This window comes from Heptranchias perlo, chromosome 18 (genome assembly GCF_035084215.1).
Source record: "Heptranchias perlo isolate sHepPer1 chromosome 18, sHepPer1.hap1, whole genome shotgun sequence".
NCBI classification, from domain to species: Eukaryota; Metazoa; Chordata; class Chondrichthyes; order Hexanchiformes; family Hexanchidae; genus Heptranchias; species Heptranchias perlo.
This window is the reverse complement of record NC_090342.1, coordinates 36,361,858-36,381,416: the sequence shown is the minus strand read 5'-3', so window position 1 is coordinate 36,381,416 and position 19,559 is coordinate 36,361,858. Positions and strand designations below refer to the sequence as shown.

The 19,559-nt window shown below is 39.6% G+C and overlaps 1 protein-coding gene across 1 annotated transcript in view; it reads left to right on the top strand.

Moving 5' to 3' along the window:
* Positions 1-16,739, top strand: part of LOC137334761 (adiponectin receptor protein 2-like) — an 84,043-nt gene extending 67,304 nt beyond the window's left edge. Inside the window, exons 5-8 of the mRNA XM_067999698.1 lie at positions 4,112-4,298; positions 7,528-7,715; positions 11,503-11,696; positions 13,704-16,739. Of these exons, the coding sequence (XP_067855799.1) occupies positions 4,112-4,298; positions 7,528-7,715; positions 11,503-11,696; positions 13,704-13,832 (698 nt within the window). The 3' untranslated portion in view covers positions 13,833-16,739. The remainder of the gene's footprint in view (positions 1-4,111; positions 4,299-7,527; positions 7,716-11,502; positions 11,697-13,703) is intronic.
* The last annotated feature ends 2,820 nt before the right edge of the window (positions 16,740-19,559 follow it).

Below are 19,559 nucleotides of genomic sequence, written 5' to 3'. Positions count from 1 at the left end.
GGGAGAACTGCATCTTTACTCAGATTTTGGCAGAGTGACGCACTGCACAAAACTGGCTTTGATATACATATTGAAAACTGAAAATTTCAGTCTGCATAGTTTTGAGGTATTCCCTTAGTATATGTAGTTCATCATTTTAGTATGTAATCCAGATAAATTTTGAAGCGTAAGCAAAGTACTGGAATTGAGTATAAACCCTACATAGACTACAGGCTTAGTACTGGGGAAAAAAAATCACAACACCTGACAAGTCCAAGCCTGCTTTAACTGCCTTGATTTTCTTTCTTTATCCTTTGCATCATTTCCTAATGAATGAGCAGGTGAATACATTGCTTCTTGTCCTTCTTCCTGTTTGTCGGAAGGTGATGACACTCTAGAATTGTGAATGCAAACCTATGTTGCACCACTCATAGCAGCTAAAAATGATGTCTGACCCAGTTGTGAAACTATTGCACCACCATTGTGTTTGCAGTAGCTGGAGATACAATCTAGAAAGTTGTGATAGAGGCCACACTTTATAAGGAAACCTTGTATAAACATAGTAATACCGAGTAGCTGCTATACAATCCTGAAACATTGGTCAGTTCTTAAAGTAAAACACAAACAAAAAATCTTGCTGTGTATTGCCTAATCCAATTGAGTTCTTTTATTATAATCTGGTTTTGTAATTCAGTGCTTGTCACTGCTACATGCTGATATGCCTCGCCAATGGCTTAATGGGTAAAGTACTATCTGTTAAGTGTTAAGGCATACAGATCATGGGGTCCCACATTCATTTTCTGCCCTGTGCTAAATTTACTGATCTCAACTGGCCCAGCAATTGGAAATGCTACAATTAGCCTCTTCATCCCTGGGCTAGAGAAGGGAAAAATCAACAAAGGTTCTTACTCTTTCCAGCAGGGTCATTGGAAAGCAAACATCTGTGGAAGTCCACTGCATTGCCCTTCCCAATGAAATAGCTGTTGACTAGGCTGACACGTGCAGCATGGCCGCTTATGTCACAAAGATGTCCTCACTGTACATTCGCACAAGTGTGAATTCCAGGGGGGGGTCACCAAATAGCAGGAGGACGTGCCCTAGCCAATTTTCACCCTTTCCAGCTAGGAAACACTGATATCAACTGTAGCACTACTTTAAAAACTAACTTGTATTTATATGAGCATCTTATTACATCCTCGCGATGTCCCAAAGTGCTTCACAACCAATGGATTACTATTAAAACGTAGTCTAGTAGTTATGTAGCCAAGTGCAGATGCCAACTTGTGTACAACAAGCTCCCATGAACAGAAAATGAGAATGACCAATTAATCTATTTTTGATGGTGTTAGTCAGGATATCAGGAAAATATTTAAGCTGTAGAGTCATAAGGGAATTTCTTTGAAAAAGCTGTTTGAGCCAATGTTTAGTTGAGCTGAATTAACATGGGTAGTTAATATCACTGCACCTTGATTTCTTGGCCATCTCTACTCGCATCCCTTTCTGTTTTTCAGTAATGTTGATGCCTTATCTTTAAAAACAAACCAACCATGAAGCCATATTCCTCTGTTACTGATATCTTAATAAATAGTAATATGCAGAATCATAGAATGATACAGCACAGAAGGAGGCCACTCAGTCTATTGTGCCTTTGCCGGCTCTTTGGTGAATTTTTCCCTTCAAATATTTTCCCTTTAAGTATTTATCCAATTCCCTTTTGAAAGTTACCATTGAATCTGATTCCACCGCTCTTTTTCAGGCAGTGCATTCCAGATTACAACAACTCATGTTAAAAAAAATTGTCCTCATGTCATTTCTGGTTCTTGCCAATCACCTTAAATCTGTGTCCTCTAGTTACCAACCCTTCTGCCACTGGAAACAGTTTCTCCTTATTTACTCTATCAAACCCGTTCATGATTTTGAACACCTTTAGCAAGTCTCCTCTTAACCTTCTTTGTTCTAAGGAGAACATGATGTGGAGATGCCGGTGATGGACTGGGGTTGACAATTGTAAACAATTTTACAACACCAAGTTATAGTCCAGCAATTTTATTTTAAATTCACAAGCTTTCGGAGGCTTCCTCCTTCCTCAGGTAAATGTTCAGGAGCTCCTCGAAGCCTACGCATTTATACATATAGAACAATACATGGTGTTTACAGAATGCCCCTGCAACTGCCCGTTGCCAAGGCAATCACCGTGTTCAGACAGAGAGGTGTCACCTGCAGAACCCCCGAATACACATTCAACAAAAAAACAAACAGGAAAAAAAAAGAGAGAGGCAGAAACATCCGGAAGGCTCAGAAAGCCAGCAAATGACCCATTATATTAAAAACAGATAACATTTGTTCGCTGGTGGGGTAACGTGTAGCGTGACATGAACCCAAGATCCCGGTTGAGGCCATCCTCATGGGTGCGGAACTTGGCTATCAATTTCTGCTCGACGATTTTGCGTTGTCGTGTGTCTCGAAGGCCGCCTTGGAGTACGCTTACCCGAAGGTCGGTGGATGAATGTCCATGACTGCTGAAGTGTTCCCCGACTGGGAGGGAACCCTCCTGTTTGGCGATTGTTGCGCGGTGTCTGTTCATCCGTTGTCGCAGCGTCTGCATGGTCTCGCCAATGTACCATGCTCTGGGGCATCCTTTCCTGCAACGTATGAGGTAGACAACGTTGGCCGAGTCACAGGAGTATGAACCATGCACCTGGTTCATACTCCTGTGACTCCTAAGGAGAACAACCACAGCTTCTCCAGTCTCTCCACATAACTGGTCCCTCATCCCTGGTATTTATTTATTCCAATGTACAGATTATTTCTATTAAATGAGAAAAAGGTGATACTTTAAAAAACAACTCCCCTACATAATAAAAATTAGGAAACCATTCAACTGTGTAAATCTCTTCTGCACCCTCTCTAAGGCCTTGACATCCTTCCTAAAGTGCAGTGCCCAGAATTGAATGCAATACTCCAACTGAGGCCTAATCAGTGTTTTATAAAGGTTTAGCATGACAGAAATATGTCATCTTTATTTACAAGACCTTATTAATGATTACACCTCTTAATATTTTGGAGCTGAAATAAAGAGCTGACCTGGTATTTCTCGAAGCTAGGAACTGCGAGAATAAAGATGCTGCCATCATCAGAACTTAGATTAATTACTGAAAATAGATCCCTGTTTCACTCCTTTGACCCTGAATTACTGTTTGGTCCCTATTTCCCCTGCTACACTATCAGATCCTTCAGTCACCAAGCCCCTTGACCTCTAATTTGTTTCCCCCAATCACTTCAGCTTGGGTGGGACCCTGCATTGGAACACCGCGCTTTTCCTGTTTCCATTTCAGACCTTCCTTACCCCCCACTGCCTCTGCTATTTGATGTTCTCTGTGTCTCTTTAATCACTTCAACCACTTAACTATCTCTTGTCTTTAAAGAACCTTACAGGTTGTTCTACTTCCTCTCGCGTGTGTGTGTGTGATTTTCCTTCCCCATTCCCTTCATTCTGTTTCTTTTTAAATGCTGCTCATCTGTAATTTTTTTCCAGTGCTGATGATGGGTTATACCTGAAACACTAACTTGTCTGTTCTCTCCACAGCTGCTGACTGACCTGCTGAATGTTTCCAGCATTTTCTGTTTTTGTTTCAGATTTGCAGTTTTTTGCTTTTTATTGAACTTGTTTTTCCCTTCTGCGCCTTCAGGAGCCTTCTAAATGGTCTTCTCTGTGAACTTGCCTTAAGTCACTTTCCACCCCATGTTTTTCTTCTTTTCATTTTTGCCCACCTTTCTGCTTTAAGTGCTCTGAGACTTTTCCTGTTCCATGAGGAGGGCTGTATAAATGACATGATAATTCCTGAACTTTTTGTATAACCATTTAAAAAAGATTCCATCTAGTTACCCCATTTATTTTGTTGGTGTGCTTAAAAATCTCTGTCCACTGTCTCCACTACAGTCAGTAAATATGTTAGCTCCAATAAAAATATGAAATTTGGTTTGTAAAATGTTTGTAATATACCATAATACATTAATTGACTAAACTATTCCTTTAAGAAGTGTTCTTGGATATATGATGCCATTCATTGTTTATTTCTGAGTGATTTTGTTTACATAAGTTTACCATACATGTTAATGCTTTCTTTCTTAGGTTGTCTTTTTTTCCTGGGTCTTGGAATTTTCTACATGTTTAGGCCGAACATATCCTTTGTGGCTCCTGTGCAGGAGAAAGTCGTATTTGGAGCGTTCTTCCTGGGGGCCATACTCTGCCTGTGTTTCTCTTGGTTGTTTCATACATTCTACTGCCATTCAGAAAATGTTTCACGTGTATTTTCCAAGTAAGTAACCAATTGTGAAATGAGAATTTAGAAGTAAATTGATAACCTGGTGGTGGTAATTTTAAGTTGCAGTTTAGAACTATACTATTGAGGGATATTTTTATCTGGATGTTTTGAACCTGTTGAGGATCATTTTTCTTGCTGAAATCAACCTTGAATTGAAAGCGGAACATTTGGCTGTGTTTGACAAAACAAAAACTTAACAATGATCTGTGGTCTTCCCTTACTTACCCCTCCACCCACCCACCACCAACAAGAAAAAAATTGCTGGGCATTAAACACCTGCCATCTTACAGTTTGCATTTAATCAAGCCTGGCAATAGAAATTAGATCTCGAGGAACAATGCTGTGCTGGTATATAACTGTTGGTAATCGGGTGTTATAGATTCTTTCAATGCAGCTCTCCAGTATTATCTTTTGAAGCTTTAATGTTGCCCTACTTGTAAATGGTGCATGCAGAATAAAACCCTCTTATTGGGTCTGCAGTCCTGATTAATTAAATTTGAACTAAACTTTACAAACTTCTGTTTCTTTCCCAACTTCAGTACTGTTCTAGCTGTTATGTCTAAGTTGTGCTAAAATAGTGGGTTGAACTGTAGACCTTCCCCCCCCCCCACATCAAAAAGGTTTTTATTGGCCTTTGCTGCTACTGTTCCATGCCCTTTTCTGCAGAAATTCTGTAAACACTGAGCTTTACTGACTAGGAGCTGCAAATTTGACTGTAGTCTTGCCTGTTATCATTATCTCCTGCCCTAATGCCTCAGGGTAGTGAGCTCAGACCTGCATGTTGTGTGCCATTTGCTGCACAATGTATCTTGCTTTCTTGCCTAGGTTTGTCAATTTAAAAAAACATGAAGTTGGTTGAGGTAAGACTTAACGTATAGTGCTGCAACCTGACCTCTCACTGCCAGCATGATTTTTGTTTTCAATGATTGAAAACAATTAACAAAGATAGTCAGCTCTTTTCAATCAGTCATTAAATGCGAATGAATGGTAGTTTAGTGGACCATCAGAGTTTGTTTTAACTTTAAAGCCTACTTTCTTTAGTTGTGCTTCACAGTAGCTGCCATTATCCCACAGCCACTGCTCATCTTCTAGGTGATTAGCTAAAACCAATTCTTTCTTTAGCTACCAGGAGACACAACACAATTGATCTAACAATAACTGCAGAATATTGGTGACAAATAGCTGCATCACCAGCAGAGGTAGGATTATAGTCAAACTGTCCCTGCAATTCCTATGATGGACACAACTTGCTGTTTTTAACCATGTTTGTTTTTGCAGTGAGGTGATTGATGCCTCTGGTATGTGCTGACTTATAATTTGAAAGCTTCCCCAATAGCATTTGCTCCTTATTGACAAATGTGGTGAACTGCAGCTAGAAATTGTAAGGCCAGTTTTTTTAAAAAAAACAAACTGATTTATACAAATTTCAAACCTAAGTCCATGTATGTTCAATATTAAGCTAGCTAAATGTTGATTATTTTTGGTCTGCATCAGCCTAGTCTATGTAATCAGAGTCCATTGAGTAGTTGAGGCAGGGACCATTGTATTTTTTTTAAGGGAGAAGTGGATAAATATCTAAAGTAGAAGAAGATACACGGATATGGGGAGAGAGCAGAGGATTGGATAAGTTTTGGACCGATCTAACAAAAAGCTGGCACAGTCATGATTGGCTGAATGGCTTCCTTCTGTGCTATAAACTCCTTTGATTCTGTTGCACTTTTTATGAACTGTGAACTAAAGTACCCCTGTGTGTCCAGTTTACGTTCACAGTCTGGTATATGCATGCTACAAGCGGCAGTCACACTTTTTTTTGTAGGAAGACAATGGGAAGAGCACTTTGGAGCTTTTGTGGCATATTGGGTTCAACAAGAAGTGCAATTTTTTCTAGTATTCATTTCATTATTGACTGTAAAACCAGTTCCCTAGCTTACTTTTTTACTAACGGAAAAATCACTACGGTGGAGGAAACATCTGACGTGGTATGGGGATGGGGGATGTGTCATATATTAATAGACCTCAGAATAAAGAACCAGGGAACAAATTGTAAACCAGTCAGAAGCAGTTGCTTCCATTACCTATATTTTGTAGAATTAATTTTAGGTCCTGTTCAAATTTACTCGATCCAGAAATACGTTGTGCTGTCTTTGCTGCCAACAGTTGTTAGCTGCAGAATATTGGCAACCAGCCTCATCTGCCGGTTTAAAAATCTCTTAAATTAGGTGGCCTAATCTAGGACCTAGGTTGTTGCCAGGCACTTCCATACAGGAACAGGGAAACTGGATGGGTAATCTTCCCAGGGCTACTCTGACCCTCCTGGTGGTTGAGGACAGGTGTCCATCATAGGAACTGCAGGGACAGCTTGACTATAATCCTACCTGTGCTGGTGATGCAGCTATTTGTCACCAATATTCTGCAGTTATTGTTAGATCAATTGTGTTGTGTCTCCTGGTAGCTACAGAAAGAATTGGTTTTAACTCTATTATCTTGGATGTAAGAAGTGTATGATAAGGATGGAAGGCACACTTAAAGCCAAAGAAAAGGACATAATCCATATCCTCAAAAGAGAATATACTGAATACTGGATCATTGTGTAATTTCTTTTTCCAGCTGAGCAGCTAGTAACTTTGTTGGCTGGATGTTTTTCACTTGTTTATCACTTGTTTTTCACTAATCATTAGATGCTTTGGAAAGTTTGTTAGCAAACCTTTCTTCTAATTCCAGTTTGTATGCTGCTGTTTGACATTGCTGATATCCCATGTAGTTCAATATTGTTTTAATTTGGAGAATTGACAAAAAAAAATTGTGTTGGGAGGGAAGAGCGAGGAGAAATAAAGAACGGGGATGGCATCAGCATCTTGTATTCGAGGCTTATTGCTCCTTTGTGAGAAATGGTGCACATCTTCGTTTTCCTACTTGCCTATGTTTTAGTAGTTGTCACTGACCCACTATGTTGACATAAGGCTGTAACATGGCAAGTTGAAGCATCCAGCCTGAAACTTTTTTTTTTCCACTGTGCTAATAAAATTAGTCAGTATTAGAAACCAGATGTTTTAGGAGTATTCACTGCAAAATGTTGAGGTTGAATCTGGAGTTTCTTTTTTTGGGTTACCTGTATTCATTTTCTTTGTTTGCTTCTCATTTACATGTAAATGTATCATACCTTTTATAAGAGTTTTGCATTGCTACAATGAACCTAATGTATGTTCCTCTCTTGTTTCCTCAGATTGGACTATTCTGGTATAGCACTTCTAATAATGGGCAGTTTTGTGCCATGGTTGTATTATTCCTTCTACTGTAACCCCCAGCCTTGTTTCATTTACTTGATTGTTGTCTGTGTTCTTGGCATCACAGCAATCATAGTCTCCCAGTGGGACTATTTTGCAACACCACAGTACAGAGGTGTACGAGCTGGTAAGTTAATTGGAATTTCACCCCACTTTTTATCATGTGGTTTGCTGATGTAGACTTGAGGGTGACCTATCTTTGTGTCTTCTGTCAAATTGTCACCAGAATATTCATTACGAAAGTGTTAAGTTTTTTTGGGAGTGAGGCGAGTTAGTTTCTTTGCCTTGCCTCAAAATACTAGACTGTAACAAAAGAGCAATTAAATTGTTCGAGTGCTCATTAATCCATGATTCAAGCTTGAATTGCTTAAACAAGCTTAATGAATGAAAAAAGTCCATTACAGTTTTTTGAACTACCGCTACTAGGTCACCTTGCTCTATCTTGTATTCTGTAATAGTGGGCCAGATTTTGCTGTGAGTGGCGCCATTTGTAAGACTTGCACTTGCCCATAGAGTTTCTATAGGTTTTGCATGGTAAGTTGCTATCAGCCAAACATTCAAACAGCGTAACAATCTTCACAGGGCATCTGAGACCTGTGTGAACAGAGCAAGAAATTGTGTCTCTCCTTAACCAATCAGATTGAAGAATTGTTAATAAGCAGCACAGAGTCTGAACCAGGAAGTGTAAGTTAGAATAGTGAATTAAATGTCAAATCAGGAACATAAAGCAAATTAAATGTCAAATCAGGAACATAAAGCGAAATAGAGGTGATGAAAGAGACAGAACAAAAAAGTAAAAAAAAATTACATTTTTAATAAAATCTCCAACAATGCTGAAGGAATGAGACTCCACACTTATAAGAGTTAATTTTTAGTGCCAGAGAGGTTGTTTGGCAGTAATTAAGACTTAGCACACCATTAAAAGGGTACTTAGACTGGAATGGACAAGCCCTAACTTTTTGTGGCAAGTTTAGTCCGTATCTACAATGTCAGTACAGGATTGTCATGCCATTCAATAAATTTGAATGGGGAGCCAGTCGACGCAATGCCGTTTTCACGCACCTTACGGAGGGGGGGGGTAGCGCATCTCGGACAGCAACTTCCGGAATTTTGTGTTTAATTGCGCGTGTGCAAAAATAATGTTGAACGCTGTTAGTCTCACCTTTATTTTCACAGCAAAATCCAGCCCAATGTTCTAGCATATGTTATGCTGGAATAGGGGACAGAGCTTATTTAAGCATTCAGCTGCACCTTGTACTTCATACTTCACGCCATACTTCACCATAAAACATGCTGGTTTACTCATTTTAAAAAATTGTGTTAATACTTATCACTTTATCACCAACAGCTGCCCCAACTTTAGCACAGAGCTGAAATGTAAATGAAGTTTCTCCACTGCCACTGTCACAAGCTCCAGCTTCACAAAATATACTGCCACTGGCAGTGTGCGCTGTTCTTTTTTTTTCTGGCTGCTCAGCCTACCCCACGTGCTAGGAGTAAGATTTTCACATTTCTGGTCAGTACTTCCCCGGTCCATCTGGAAAGGTCTAGAGGCTAGAAATGAAGCATTTGATTTTTCCAAAAAAAGCACATGTAAACTTGCATGCGAAATAAGGAAGAAGCTTGTACACTCGATGGTGTCTGTCAATCTTGTTCTATTTTATGCTTTATAATTGCACAACACAATGTAACTATGGTGTAGGATTCCTTCTGAAGTACCATCAACATGGAAGTATGGAACAAAAGACAATTTGTCCCATCATGTCTGTCCATGTGAAAATGATGTGCACAGAATAATTAAACACAGGTGAACATTCACAGAAAGTAGTCCTTTCAGGTGAAATAGAGCTGACTTCTAAATTCAATCTGTGCTTTTCACTGCTGGCTTATTCATTGTTGGGGACCTGTTTGGCATTGCCAGGAACCTAAATTGGTATTCCATTTACTGTGTTGGGATGTGAAGCAAAAACTCACTGTCATGATGTTTGGATGCTGTGCTCACCCTATATTGAGCTCTAAACACTTGGTAGAGCTGAGCTCTTTCTGTTGCCTAAACTGACTCTTGCTAGAGCGTCATCAACCGTTTTCAGATGAGCTAACTTGGACACAAGCCCAACCAAGACTTCCTTTTATATTACAGAACCACATCAAGTGGAAAATGGTTGTGTAATATGTTAAGACTGCTGATGCTGTGGAGTCCAGCCCATTTACATTACAGGATGAATTCCCACTGTCAGTGGTGACATGGAATGTCCCGTGTGTGCTTTTAAAAATATATTTATGACTACTTTATAGTCAGCAGATGGATGAAGTGGTCCATCTGTACCACCAAAGTGAAAACCTCATTGCTAGCCTGTATTGGTAGGCTAAAATGACATGCACACCCAATGACACCTGTTTACACTCGTCACCAGATGTGCTACTATATGTAGAGGACCGGCTATACACCACCTTTTGAGGTAGTGCTCCATGCCAAGTGTGTCTGGGCCAATTGTAATACATAAACATTTGATCATCTAGGTCTCAATTTAGGCCTATAAGCCATAATCCTATTCTAAAGTTATCAGACCAGCTACATTGTAAAGGACTCAAATCTACATAGCATAAGTTACGTTTGATCAGATTATATTCCTTAATATCTAGGGAGGATTTTGTTTCCAGTGGCTTCCCTGGTTTCTTATTGGGATTCAAGTAGTTTAGCATTGTAGCTGTTGAGCCCCAGTATGAATACTGGTCCTACTTTGTGATATGTCTAACCAGCAGAGCACATTAGTCCTGTATGGTGACAGTTGATCGTCAGATTGCTAACATTTCTGTTCATCTGTATCTCTGGAAACAAAAATATCTGAAGATTCTATGATTCTATTTTCACTCAAAGGGTGGTGAGTGTCTGGAACGAGCTGCCAGAGGCAGTAGTAGTGACGGGTACAATTTTGTCTTTTAAAAAGCATTTGGACAGTTACATGGGTAAGATGGGTATAGAGGGATATGGGCCAAGTGCAGGAAATTGGGACTAGCTTAGTGGTATAAACTGGGCGACATGGACATGTTGGGCCGAAGGGCCTGTTTCCATGTTGTAACTTCTATGATTCTATGATTTCAATAGTGTAGACACTCGAGACCTCTGACCTAATCCTGCACAAGCTGTATTGAAGTGCAGATGTGGTGTTGGCCTCCAGTGGTAAAATTTAGATACTGCAGTATTGTAACCTGGTGCAAATTTCCACTTATCACTGGGGATATTGTCAGACCAGCAAGCCTGAGTTCAAATTGATTTAATGGCCACGTTTTAAAAATTGCTCTTTAATCAGCATGTTTCAGTTCTTGTTTCAACTGATGTGTGCCCATAGACTGACCAGTTTTATGCATTGTTGTCATGAAAAATACACTTGCATTCAGTGTAGTTGTGAATAAGCTACATAAATAAAAGAAAGTACTCTGAATTGGAAGCAAGAGATTAATTCTGAGATCATGTGTTTCAAATTAGGACACTTTGTTGTAGAGAGAGCAGGGTGGGTCTGTAAGAACAAACGAGGGTTGAACCTTTGAACGATATGGGAAGGGAGCCTGCCACATCGTAATGGAACTTGCCCTCTGGGGAAGCCCAAGTTCAAATGTCCATCCAAAACTGGACTTGGAGCCCTGGTTTATTATCTTAGCATTGTCGCTGCTGTGCCCCCAGCATGTTTTCTATAATAATTCATGTTGCTATATAACTGATTTGTTAAATAGACATAAAGCACTCTAATTCAAATGAAATAACACTCCTGGAATAGTTGCCAGGCATCTGTTATTGGTAGTACTCAATACCTGCTTTACATTACTTACTCGAGTGATTTTGTAATAAAGCTGTTCTAGTTTGATATTTTTGCATTTAGACTGTCACTAATTGTCTGTCTTCCATTTATCTCCAGGAGTATTTGTAGGATTGGGGCTGAGTGGAGTTGTGCCTACCCTGCACTTTATGATATCTGAAGGATTTTTCAGGGCTGCTACAATTGGACAGATTGGCTGGTTGTTCCTGATGGCAGCATTGTATATCACAGGAGCTGCCTTATATGCTGCCCGTATCCCTGAACGTTTCTTCCCTGGAAAGTGTGACATTTGGGTGAGTATTTAGTGATTACTCTTCTTGGCTGTCTGTTCCATTTCTGACTTTATAAATCTTTAGGATACTGGAGAATTTGCTACTAAAATGTCATGGGTAGGAATAATAGGGAAAGAGAATTCTACAATTCCAGAAGACATTTTTAAACTATTCAATACCTGTATTCTTTGTAGAAGTTCTAAGCAATCAAATCTGAATTCCCCCTGCCTCATTTCTGATATTTTCTTTAAATACCATCCCTTATTCAAGACTAATCACTTGCATTATGCAAGTGGCATTCTGCATGTGTGAGCCTTGGTGTTGATTGCTGAGTGGTTAATAAGACGTCCTAGTTAACCTGACGGGAGTCACTGAAAATGAGCCCTGATTACTTTTGTCCCTCCCTCGCCAAGAAGTACTGAGGCCAGAAACACACTTCCTCCTTCTCTTCCTTTTTAGTTGTCGCCCTCTTAGTTTCTCTCCTGGCCGCCCTCTTGGTTTCTCTCCTGGCCGCACCCCCGCCCGTCCCACTCCTTGCTCTCCCTCTCCGCCCTTGCCTCCTTTTGGTTTTCACATTCACTTGGACCACAAAATTGTTATCTCATCCTTTTCTCCACTTCACAAATCAGACTTGAAATGCTGACTTCACTGTGTAGGTGCTAGAGGGCCCTTTTTTTTATATATACTGTGCATACAAATTCCATTTCCAAATATGCCATCTTTTTATTACTTATGATCAAAGTTCAAGGATATCCTGACTTCAAATAAAGATTGTTCAACTGGTTAGTTGAATGTATACTTTGGCCAATGGATTTGTGAAAAGCCAATTTACTCATTCCATCTCTGCTGCTTTGGCATCATTGCAAAAAGTTTTTAATTGGTCGCATATATAAAATTGCCACCTGGAGTAATCCACACTAATGTTTAGAATTAGCAGCCGTAGATGTTAGCCTTTTTGGCAAAACTCTTGTGGGACAAGAGCCCCTCTGTTCCAAGAAATTGCGTTCCTCCTTGGTTACGTTCCAATGGTTTGTGCAGGGTGCTGAATGAAAAGTGACTACCTACCTTGTAAGATTTTTTCATTGTTTGAACAGGAAGCACCCTTCACGTTCTATGCTTCTTTCCTGCTATCCTTGAAGGGCTTGGAGGGGATCACTTTTTTTCTTCTGTTGTATTTTTAGCCAATAAATCCCTTGCAGCTAGGTGCCTTTTATACTTGTGTGAGAGCTGAGAGGTATCACATTGGTTGGTTCCAGCAGTGTTCATACACTCCGTGAAAAATATGACAAAGTGGGCATCGCCCACCACGTTTCCCCCAGAGTGATTGAACATTCAGGTCAACTCTAGCAATGTGGTTTCAGTTCTAAGAATGTAAAAGACCATACAAAATTGAGATATCTCGTTACTGCTATATCCATCAACCTTTTTCTCATGTGTTTTCTGTTATAAAACTGGTAAAAGTTCAGAAACACCTATTTTGTCTCTTCAGTGATAATATGAATTTGTGATTGATACACAGAGCCCTCTTGAGTTTAAGGTCATTGTTTTGTCATCATACCCCTTTTTGTTGGAAAAATAAATAATCCAGATAACTTGTCACTGAGCCTCCAAAACATTTGTCCTACTTCCTCAAAGGGTTGCATCAGTATTATTCATTTTTCCAACAAAAGGGGTACGATGACATAACAATGACCTCAAGCTCAAGAGGGCTCTGTGCGTCAATCACAATTCATGATATCACTGAAGAGACAAAATAGGTGTTTCTGAACTTTTATCAGTTTTTATAACAGAAAACACAGGGGGAAAAAAGGTTAATAGATATAGCAGTAACCAGACATCTCAATTTTTATAACTTTTAGGATTATATAAAAATTCAAATAAATACTCTTTCCCTTTCAAGATGTTCAGAAACTCGCTTATAGAAAAGCTGCAGATTTGAAATTGGTGTGCTGTTTGATCGGATAGAGACATTGATACTTAGTTTATGTTCTTGGATCTTAACTATCGATCCTGCTTTTGTTTCTACAGTTCCATTCTCATCAGCTGTTCCACATTCTGGTTGTGGCAGGTGCATTCGTCCACTTTCACGGAGTCTCAAACCTTCAGGAGTTTCGTCATGGTCTTGGTGGCGGATGCACTGATAACGACTTGCTATGAAACTGATCTCCAATTAGGTGTGCGGTGGAACTTTGATCAATGTTATTGGAATTGGTGATAGAATAACTGAAAGACTTGTTCTGATCAAAATTCTTACCACAGTTGTAATTTGGGTGAATCAGTCCAATATTGCGTGTTTCACGACTAGTGATCAATTTTCTCACCTGTTTTGGACGATGCTGTAATATTCAACTAGAAACTAATGGTAACCAGATGAGCACGAACCAACTGGTAGGATGAATAACTAGTTTGAGCTTCATCGGGAATACAAGACTACAGCTGCATCAGAAAGGTGTTTTCCACGGTGATCATGGGTGTTCAAAGGAAGCAACGCTTCTAGTCGAGAAGAACAACGCCACTAGGTTGTGAAGTCAGCAAATGAAGGGTTACCAATGCAATCGACCAACTAGTCGTAAAATCCCAATTAAAATATGTAAATTATAAATTATAAGCTAGTATGTAATTTACATAATTGCTGAATCTGAAGCAAAGTTCTGCTTTTACTGAATACCATATTTATTTCTATGAAAAGATATAAAGTGGAAGAAGAATTTGAAGGAGTTAATACTTCTGAGCAGGGTCTGGCTACTTCTAACAAAAACAATTCTTGTAAATAAGATTTCTAACTTTCAGTTAATTAGAAAATTTATATTATAAAAGACTTTTGTACAGAAAGCATTCACAAGAGTACCACACACTGTTATCTTACATTGCACAAATGTTGGTAGACATCACTTCAGGTAGTAGAAAGATGCTAGTATAAGAAGCAATGCAAAAAAGCCTTCCTTGTGATGGCTTGCCCACTAAATGTGCTGTGAGGCCTGGTAATTTTATTTTCTAATCTGCCGTATGCTATGTTAATAGATAGCAGTGACCGGTGAAATCAACTTGAAGCAGGCGTATGCAAATTTCTATTGATTGTGCAGCCACTTCAACTTGTAAGAAATCACGTGCATATATATGTATACATATGTTTTATATACATATTCATGCATATATAAGAGCAGTTTTATTTTAACTGTTGTGATGTTCTGTGCATGGGATGGGCGGGGTGGGTCTTGTCACTACATTTGTTGGTTAGTTTGTAAATGGTTGGTGTAATGTGATGTAACTGGACTGATGCAGTTTGCTTTCAGGTTCAGTTAGAATTGGAAATCATCAGCTTTAAAACATGTTTTCAGTTTCTTTTGTCACTGTCGATGTTCCAGCAAATCTAAAATAAAGAAATAGGCAGGTCTGTTCATGGTTTCCTTTATTGTTAAGAGGACTATGGTGCAAAATTGCTTCTTTCCTAATTTCTGACCAGAGCTCCTCAAAACAGTAGTGAGGAAACTAAGCACTGTTTCCACTTAACATACATGTTTTGAACAAATCTGAAATTTCTTTGAATCTGCCCACTTCAAACTATTTAACTCATTCACTACACACACCTATTTTGAAATCAGTTGCTACAGCTTATGTTATCTACACAGCTGTAATGATGCCAATTTTTTTATGGTTAGACGTTTTCAGTGGAAATGGTGGTGAAAATTTTTACTCTGACAAAGGACAGTCGAGTTACTCAGTATTATAAGGTGATTAGTGCTTGCTTTGGCACTGGATTACCATGGGTAATCTTATCTTTCTTCCCTTCCCCCACTCTTCCCAAATTATTGAAGTTACCCTGGTGTTGGATTGGTTCTGACTGGACTGTTGAGGTGGAGTGTTTACAATGGAGGAGGAAAGAGGAAGAAAGATAACTGTCCTCATTCAACAACATGTTGGCCATGAAGTAACATTGACTGCAGTTATGAAGAAGCCGGCAATACTGACTAAAGGGATGCATTACGGGCAAAGGGGGAGAAAGAAAAGAGCAACAGAAAAAGAAAACTAAAATCTTAACTCTGCTCCAACAGTATAAAGTACTCTCAACCCAGAGGTACTCATATCCAACTCCCACCTTCTAAAATCATTCAGGTTCATAAAATTAAAATAAGAGGCTATAGTGGTATTTGAGGGGAGTTTATCTTGGTCGCGCTGATATTTAGTGTTTGCTTGATCTTTTTGTTTCCTTCCCCTGCACCCCCTAAAAAAAGAGACCAGTGTATCTTCCTGTAATGCAGTTAGAATGAGTGCGAGTAAAAGTATCAAATTTGGAATGTAGGAGTGTAGTCTTCAAACCATTATCCTGCAGGGAGAAAAAAAGTTGGTGTATCAAGTTTTTTGGCAAGAGCAGGTTTGACATGAATGCGAGCGTTAAATGTGATGGATCAATTCCTTATATTGCACATGATTGATTTAAAATAAGGAGTAATTCTGAGATATCTTGAGAGGTTGGCAAAAATGTTCACTTAATGTCCTCAAGCTTCACTCGCAAGTACACCAATATAATGGTATCTTTGCCTCCTGAAAATTACCTTGTAGATTTGAAACAGTCAGATACTAGACTTTTTGTTGTGCTGGAATGTTGCCATGCTACATACATGAGTAGATCTGAATGATTGGCATTGTGCAGGATCCTAATTTATCTTTTGGCAAAACAAACACTACTTTTTAAAAAAAAAACAGACACAAACATATCTGGTCTGGAAATGAATTAACCATGTCCAAGATGAGAAACCTTTTTAAAAACAAAATCCTACTGTACTTTGTTTTCTTATATTACATACACAGCACTTGCTGCTTAGCTCGGCTAAGATTTCCCAAGTGTTTGCCCTATGCCTTATTAGGTTCAGTGTTTTGCTTGCTGTGAGGAGTGTTTTATAGTCAATAATATTTCATTTTCAAATAAACGGAGGCCTTGTTTATTTTATTTTCCACTGCTTTAGTTCGCGTGTCTCTAGATTAAGTATATATTGGCTGAGGGTGCATAATTGGATTTTTACTTGATGTAATGTTTAATTCAACTAATAAAAAAAATAATAATAATTTCTTATCTGGTTTTATAGCATTAATTTGATTTAATAGCTACCAATAGTGATGTGTCTAATAATTACTGAACTTATTTTTTATTGTCCTAGCTCTTCTCTTTCCCCTCCCTCCCCCAGCAAATTCCCCAATATCCAGCTGTGAGCTCAAGCAAGAAATTACTTCCCAGGTCGTTCTGCCATTGTTTGTTTTGAGGCAAGTGCTCACAAGGCAGTGCACAATCATTTTCTTGCTAACTCTGCCCCTTCCCTTCCTAGGGCAAGACTGAGAGTGGGAACTCCCAGCAAGGGAAGTTGCTGTGATAAACATGTCCTACTGCTTCTGGGATGCTGTGATGTGGGGGGAAGTTGTCATTACAGTGCCTTGGCCATTTTAAACTGGTCATGGCACTGTTTGGAGCATCCTGTCTAAATGGAATACATACCTGGACTTCAGTATCAATGATTCATAGCTATTTAAATAGAATCTCTTTTTGGGTTCCTTTTTCGGACTCATTTAATTACATTTGAGAAAATATAAGACAGGGATTAGCTGTGTGGAATGGAAGTTCTCTCGCCCTGTTATTCAAAGAGTGAGAGAAGGCTTGCGGTTCTGCTTTTTCCTGAAAGTGGGCGAATGGCTTGACAGCATGGCAGTTTGAGAATTTGAATTCAATTTTAAAAAAAATCTGGTACCAGTAAAAGTGACCATGAAGCTGCCAGATTGTCGTAAAAACCCAACTGGTTCACTAATGTCCTTTTAAGGGAAGGAAACCTGCTGTCCTTACCTGGTCTGCCCTTTGTGTGACTCCAGACTCACGCCAACATAATTGACTCTTCATTGCCCCCTGTAGTGGCCTAGCAAGCTATTCATTGTATCAAACTGCTAGAAAGGAACCAAAGAATAAAACCGGATGTGCTGTAACCTAGGCATCGAATCAGGATGCAATAAAGGCACACACAGCCAAGTTAACCCTGCTAAGTCCTCTTCACTAACATCTGGTGCCAAAGTTGGGAGAGCTGTCTCACAGACTAGTCAAGCAACAGCCTAACCTAGCCACACTGAATCATGCCCATCAGCCAATGTCCCAGACTCCTTCATCATCAACATCCCTGTCCCATCGGCAGGACAGACCCACCAAAGGTGGGGGCACAGTGGTGTGCAGTCAGGTGGGAGTGGCTATGGGAATCCTCAACTTTGACTCTGGACTCCATGAAGTCGCATGGCTTTAGGTCAAACATGGGCAAGGAAACCTCCTGCTGACTGCCACCTACAGCCCTCCCTCTGTTGATGAATCAGTACTCCTCCATGTTAAACGCCACTTGGAGGATGTCCTGAGGGTAGCAAAGGCACAGAATGTGCACAGGGATGGGCAAAAAATGGCAGCCTTACCAGTGATGCCCACATCCCAAGAATGAATTTTTAAAAACACAGGTTTCTGAGGGGGCTGCCCTAGTACCTTTTGAAGTCTTTGAATCATAGAATCTTACAGCATAGAAGGAGGCCATTTGGCCTATCATGCCTGTGCTGACTCTTTGAAGGAGCTCTCCAATTAGTCCCACTCCCCTGTTCTTTCTCCATAATCCCTGCAAGTTTTTCCTTATCAAGTATATATCCAACTCCCTTTTGAAAGTTGCATTTGAATCTGCTTCCACCACCCTTTCAGACAATGCATTCCAGATCATCATAACTCACTGTGTAAAAAAAAATTCTTCTAATTTCCCCTCTGGTTCGTTTGCCAATTAGCTTAAATCTGTGTCCTTTGGTCATTGACTCTCCTGCCAATGGAAACAGTTTCTCCCTACCTACTCTATCAAAACACTTCATAATTTTGAACACCTCATTTAAATCTCCCCTTAACCTTCTCTGTTCTAAGGAGAACAATCCCAACTTCTCTGGTCTCTCCACATAACTGAAGTCCCTCATCCCTGGTACCATTCTAGTAAATCTGCTCTGCATCCTCTCCAAGGCCTTGGTATCCTTCCTATAGTGTGGTGCCCATAATTGGACACAATACTTCAGCTGAGGCTTAACCAGTGATTTATAAAGGTTTAGTTAACTTCCTTGCTTTTGTACTCTGTGTCAATTTATAAATTGTAAACAATTTTACAACACCAAGTTATAGTCCAACAATTTTATTTTAAAATCCACAAGCTTTCGGAGGCTTCCTCCTTCCTCAGGTGAATGTGGAAATGAGGAAGGAGGAAGCCTCCGAAAGCTTGTGGATTTTAAAATAAAATTGTTGGACTATAACTTGATGTTGTAAAATTGTTTACAATTGACAACCCCAGTCCATCACCAGCATCTCCACATCAATTTATAAAGCCAAGGATTCCACATGCTTTTTTAACAGCCTTATCAACTTGTCCTGTCAACTTCAAAGATTTGTGTATGTGAGCCCCCAGGTCTCTGTTCCTGCACCCCCTTTAAAATTGTACTATTTAGTTTATATTGCCTCTCCTCATTCTTCTTTCCAAAATGCATCACTTCACATTTCTCTGCATTAAATTTCATGTGCCATGTGTCTGCCCACTTCACCAGTCTGTCTATGTTCTCCTGATGTCTGCTATTATCCTCCTTTGTAGCCATAAGGCCCCTGAACCTGGGTATAAGTATGACACATTTTCTAGTTCAGCAGTTCCTTTTCTCTTGTACCACTTTTTAAGTATAAGGATATTTATAAGGATTCCATGGGGATCAGTCTTTTCATCAGATGCCTGGCTCAAATTGAAAGTGTTACTACTGTGAACTTGTGGTTGACTCTTAATGGCCTAGAAAGCCATTGAGTTGTAAAACATAAAACAGAACAATGAGAAATATCAGCAATTACCCAAAGAGCAC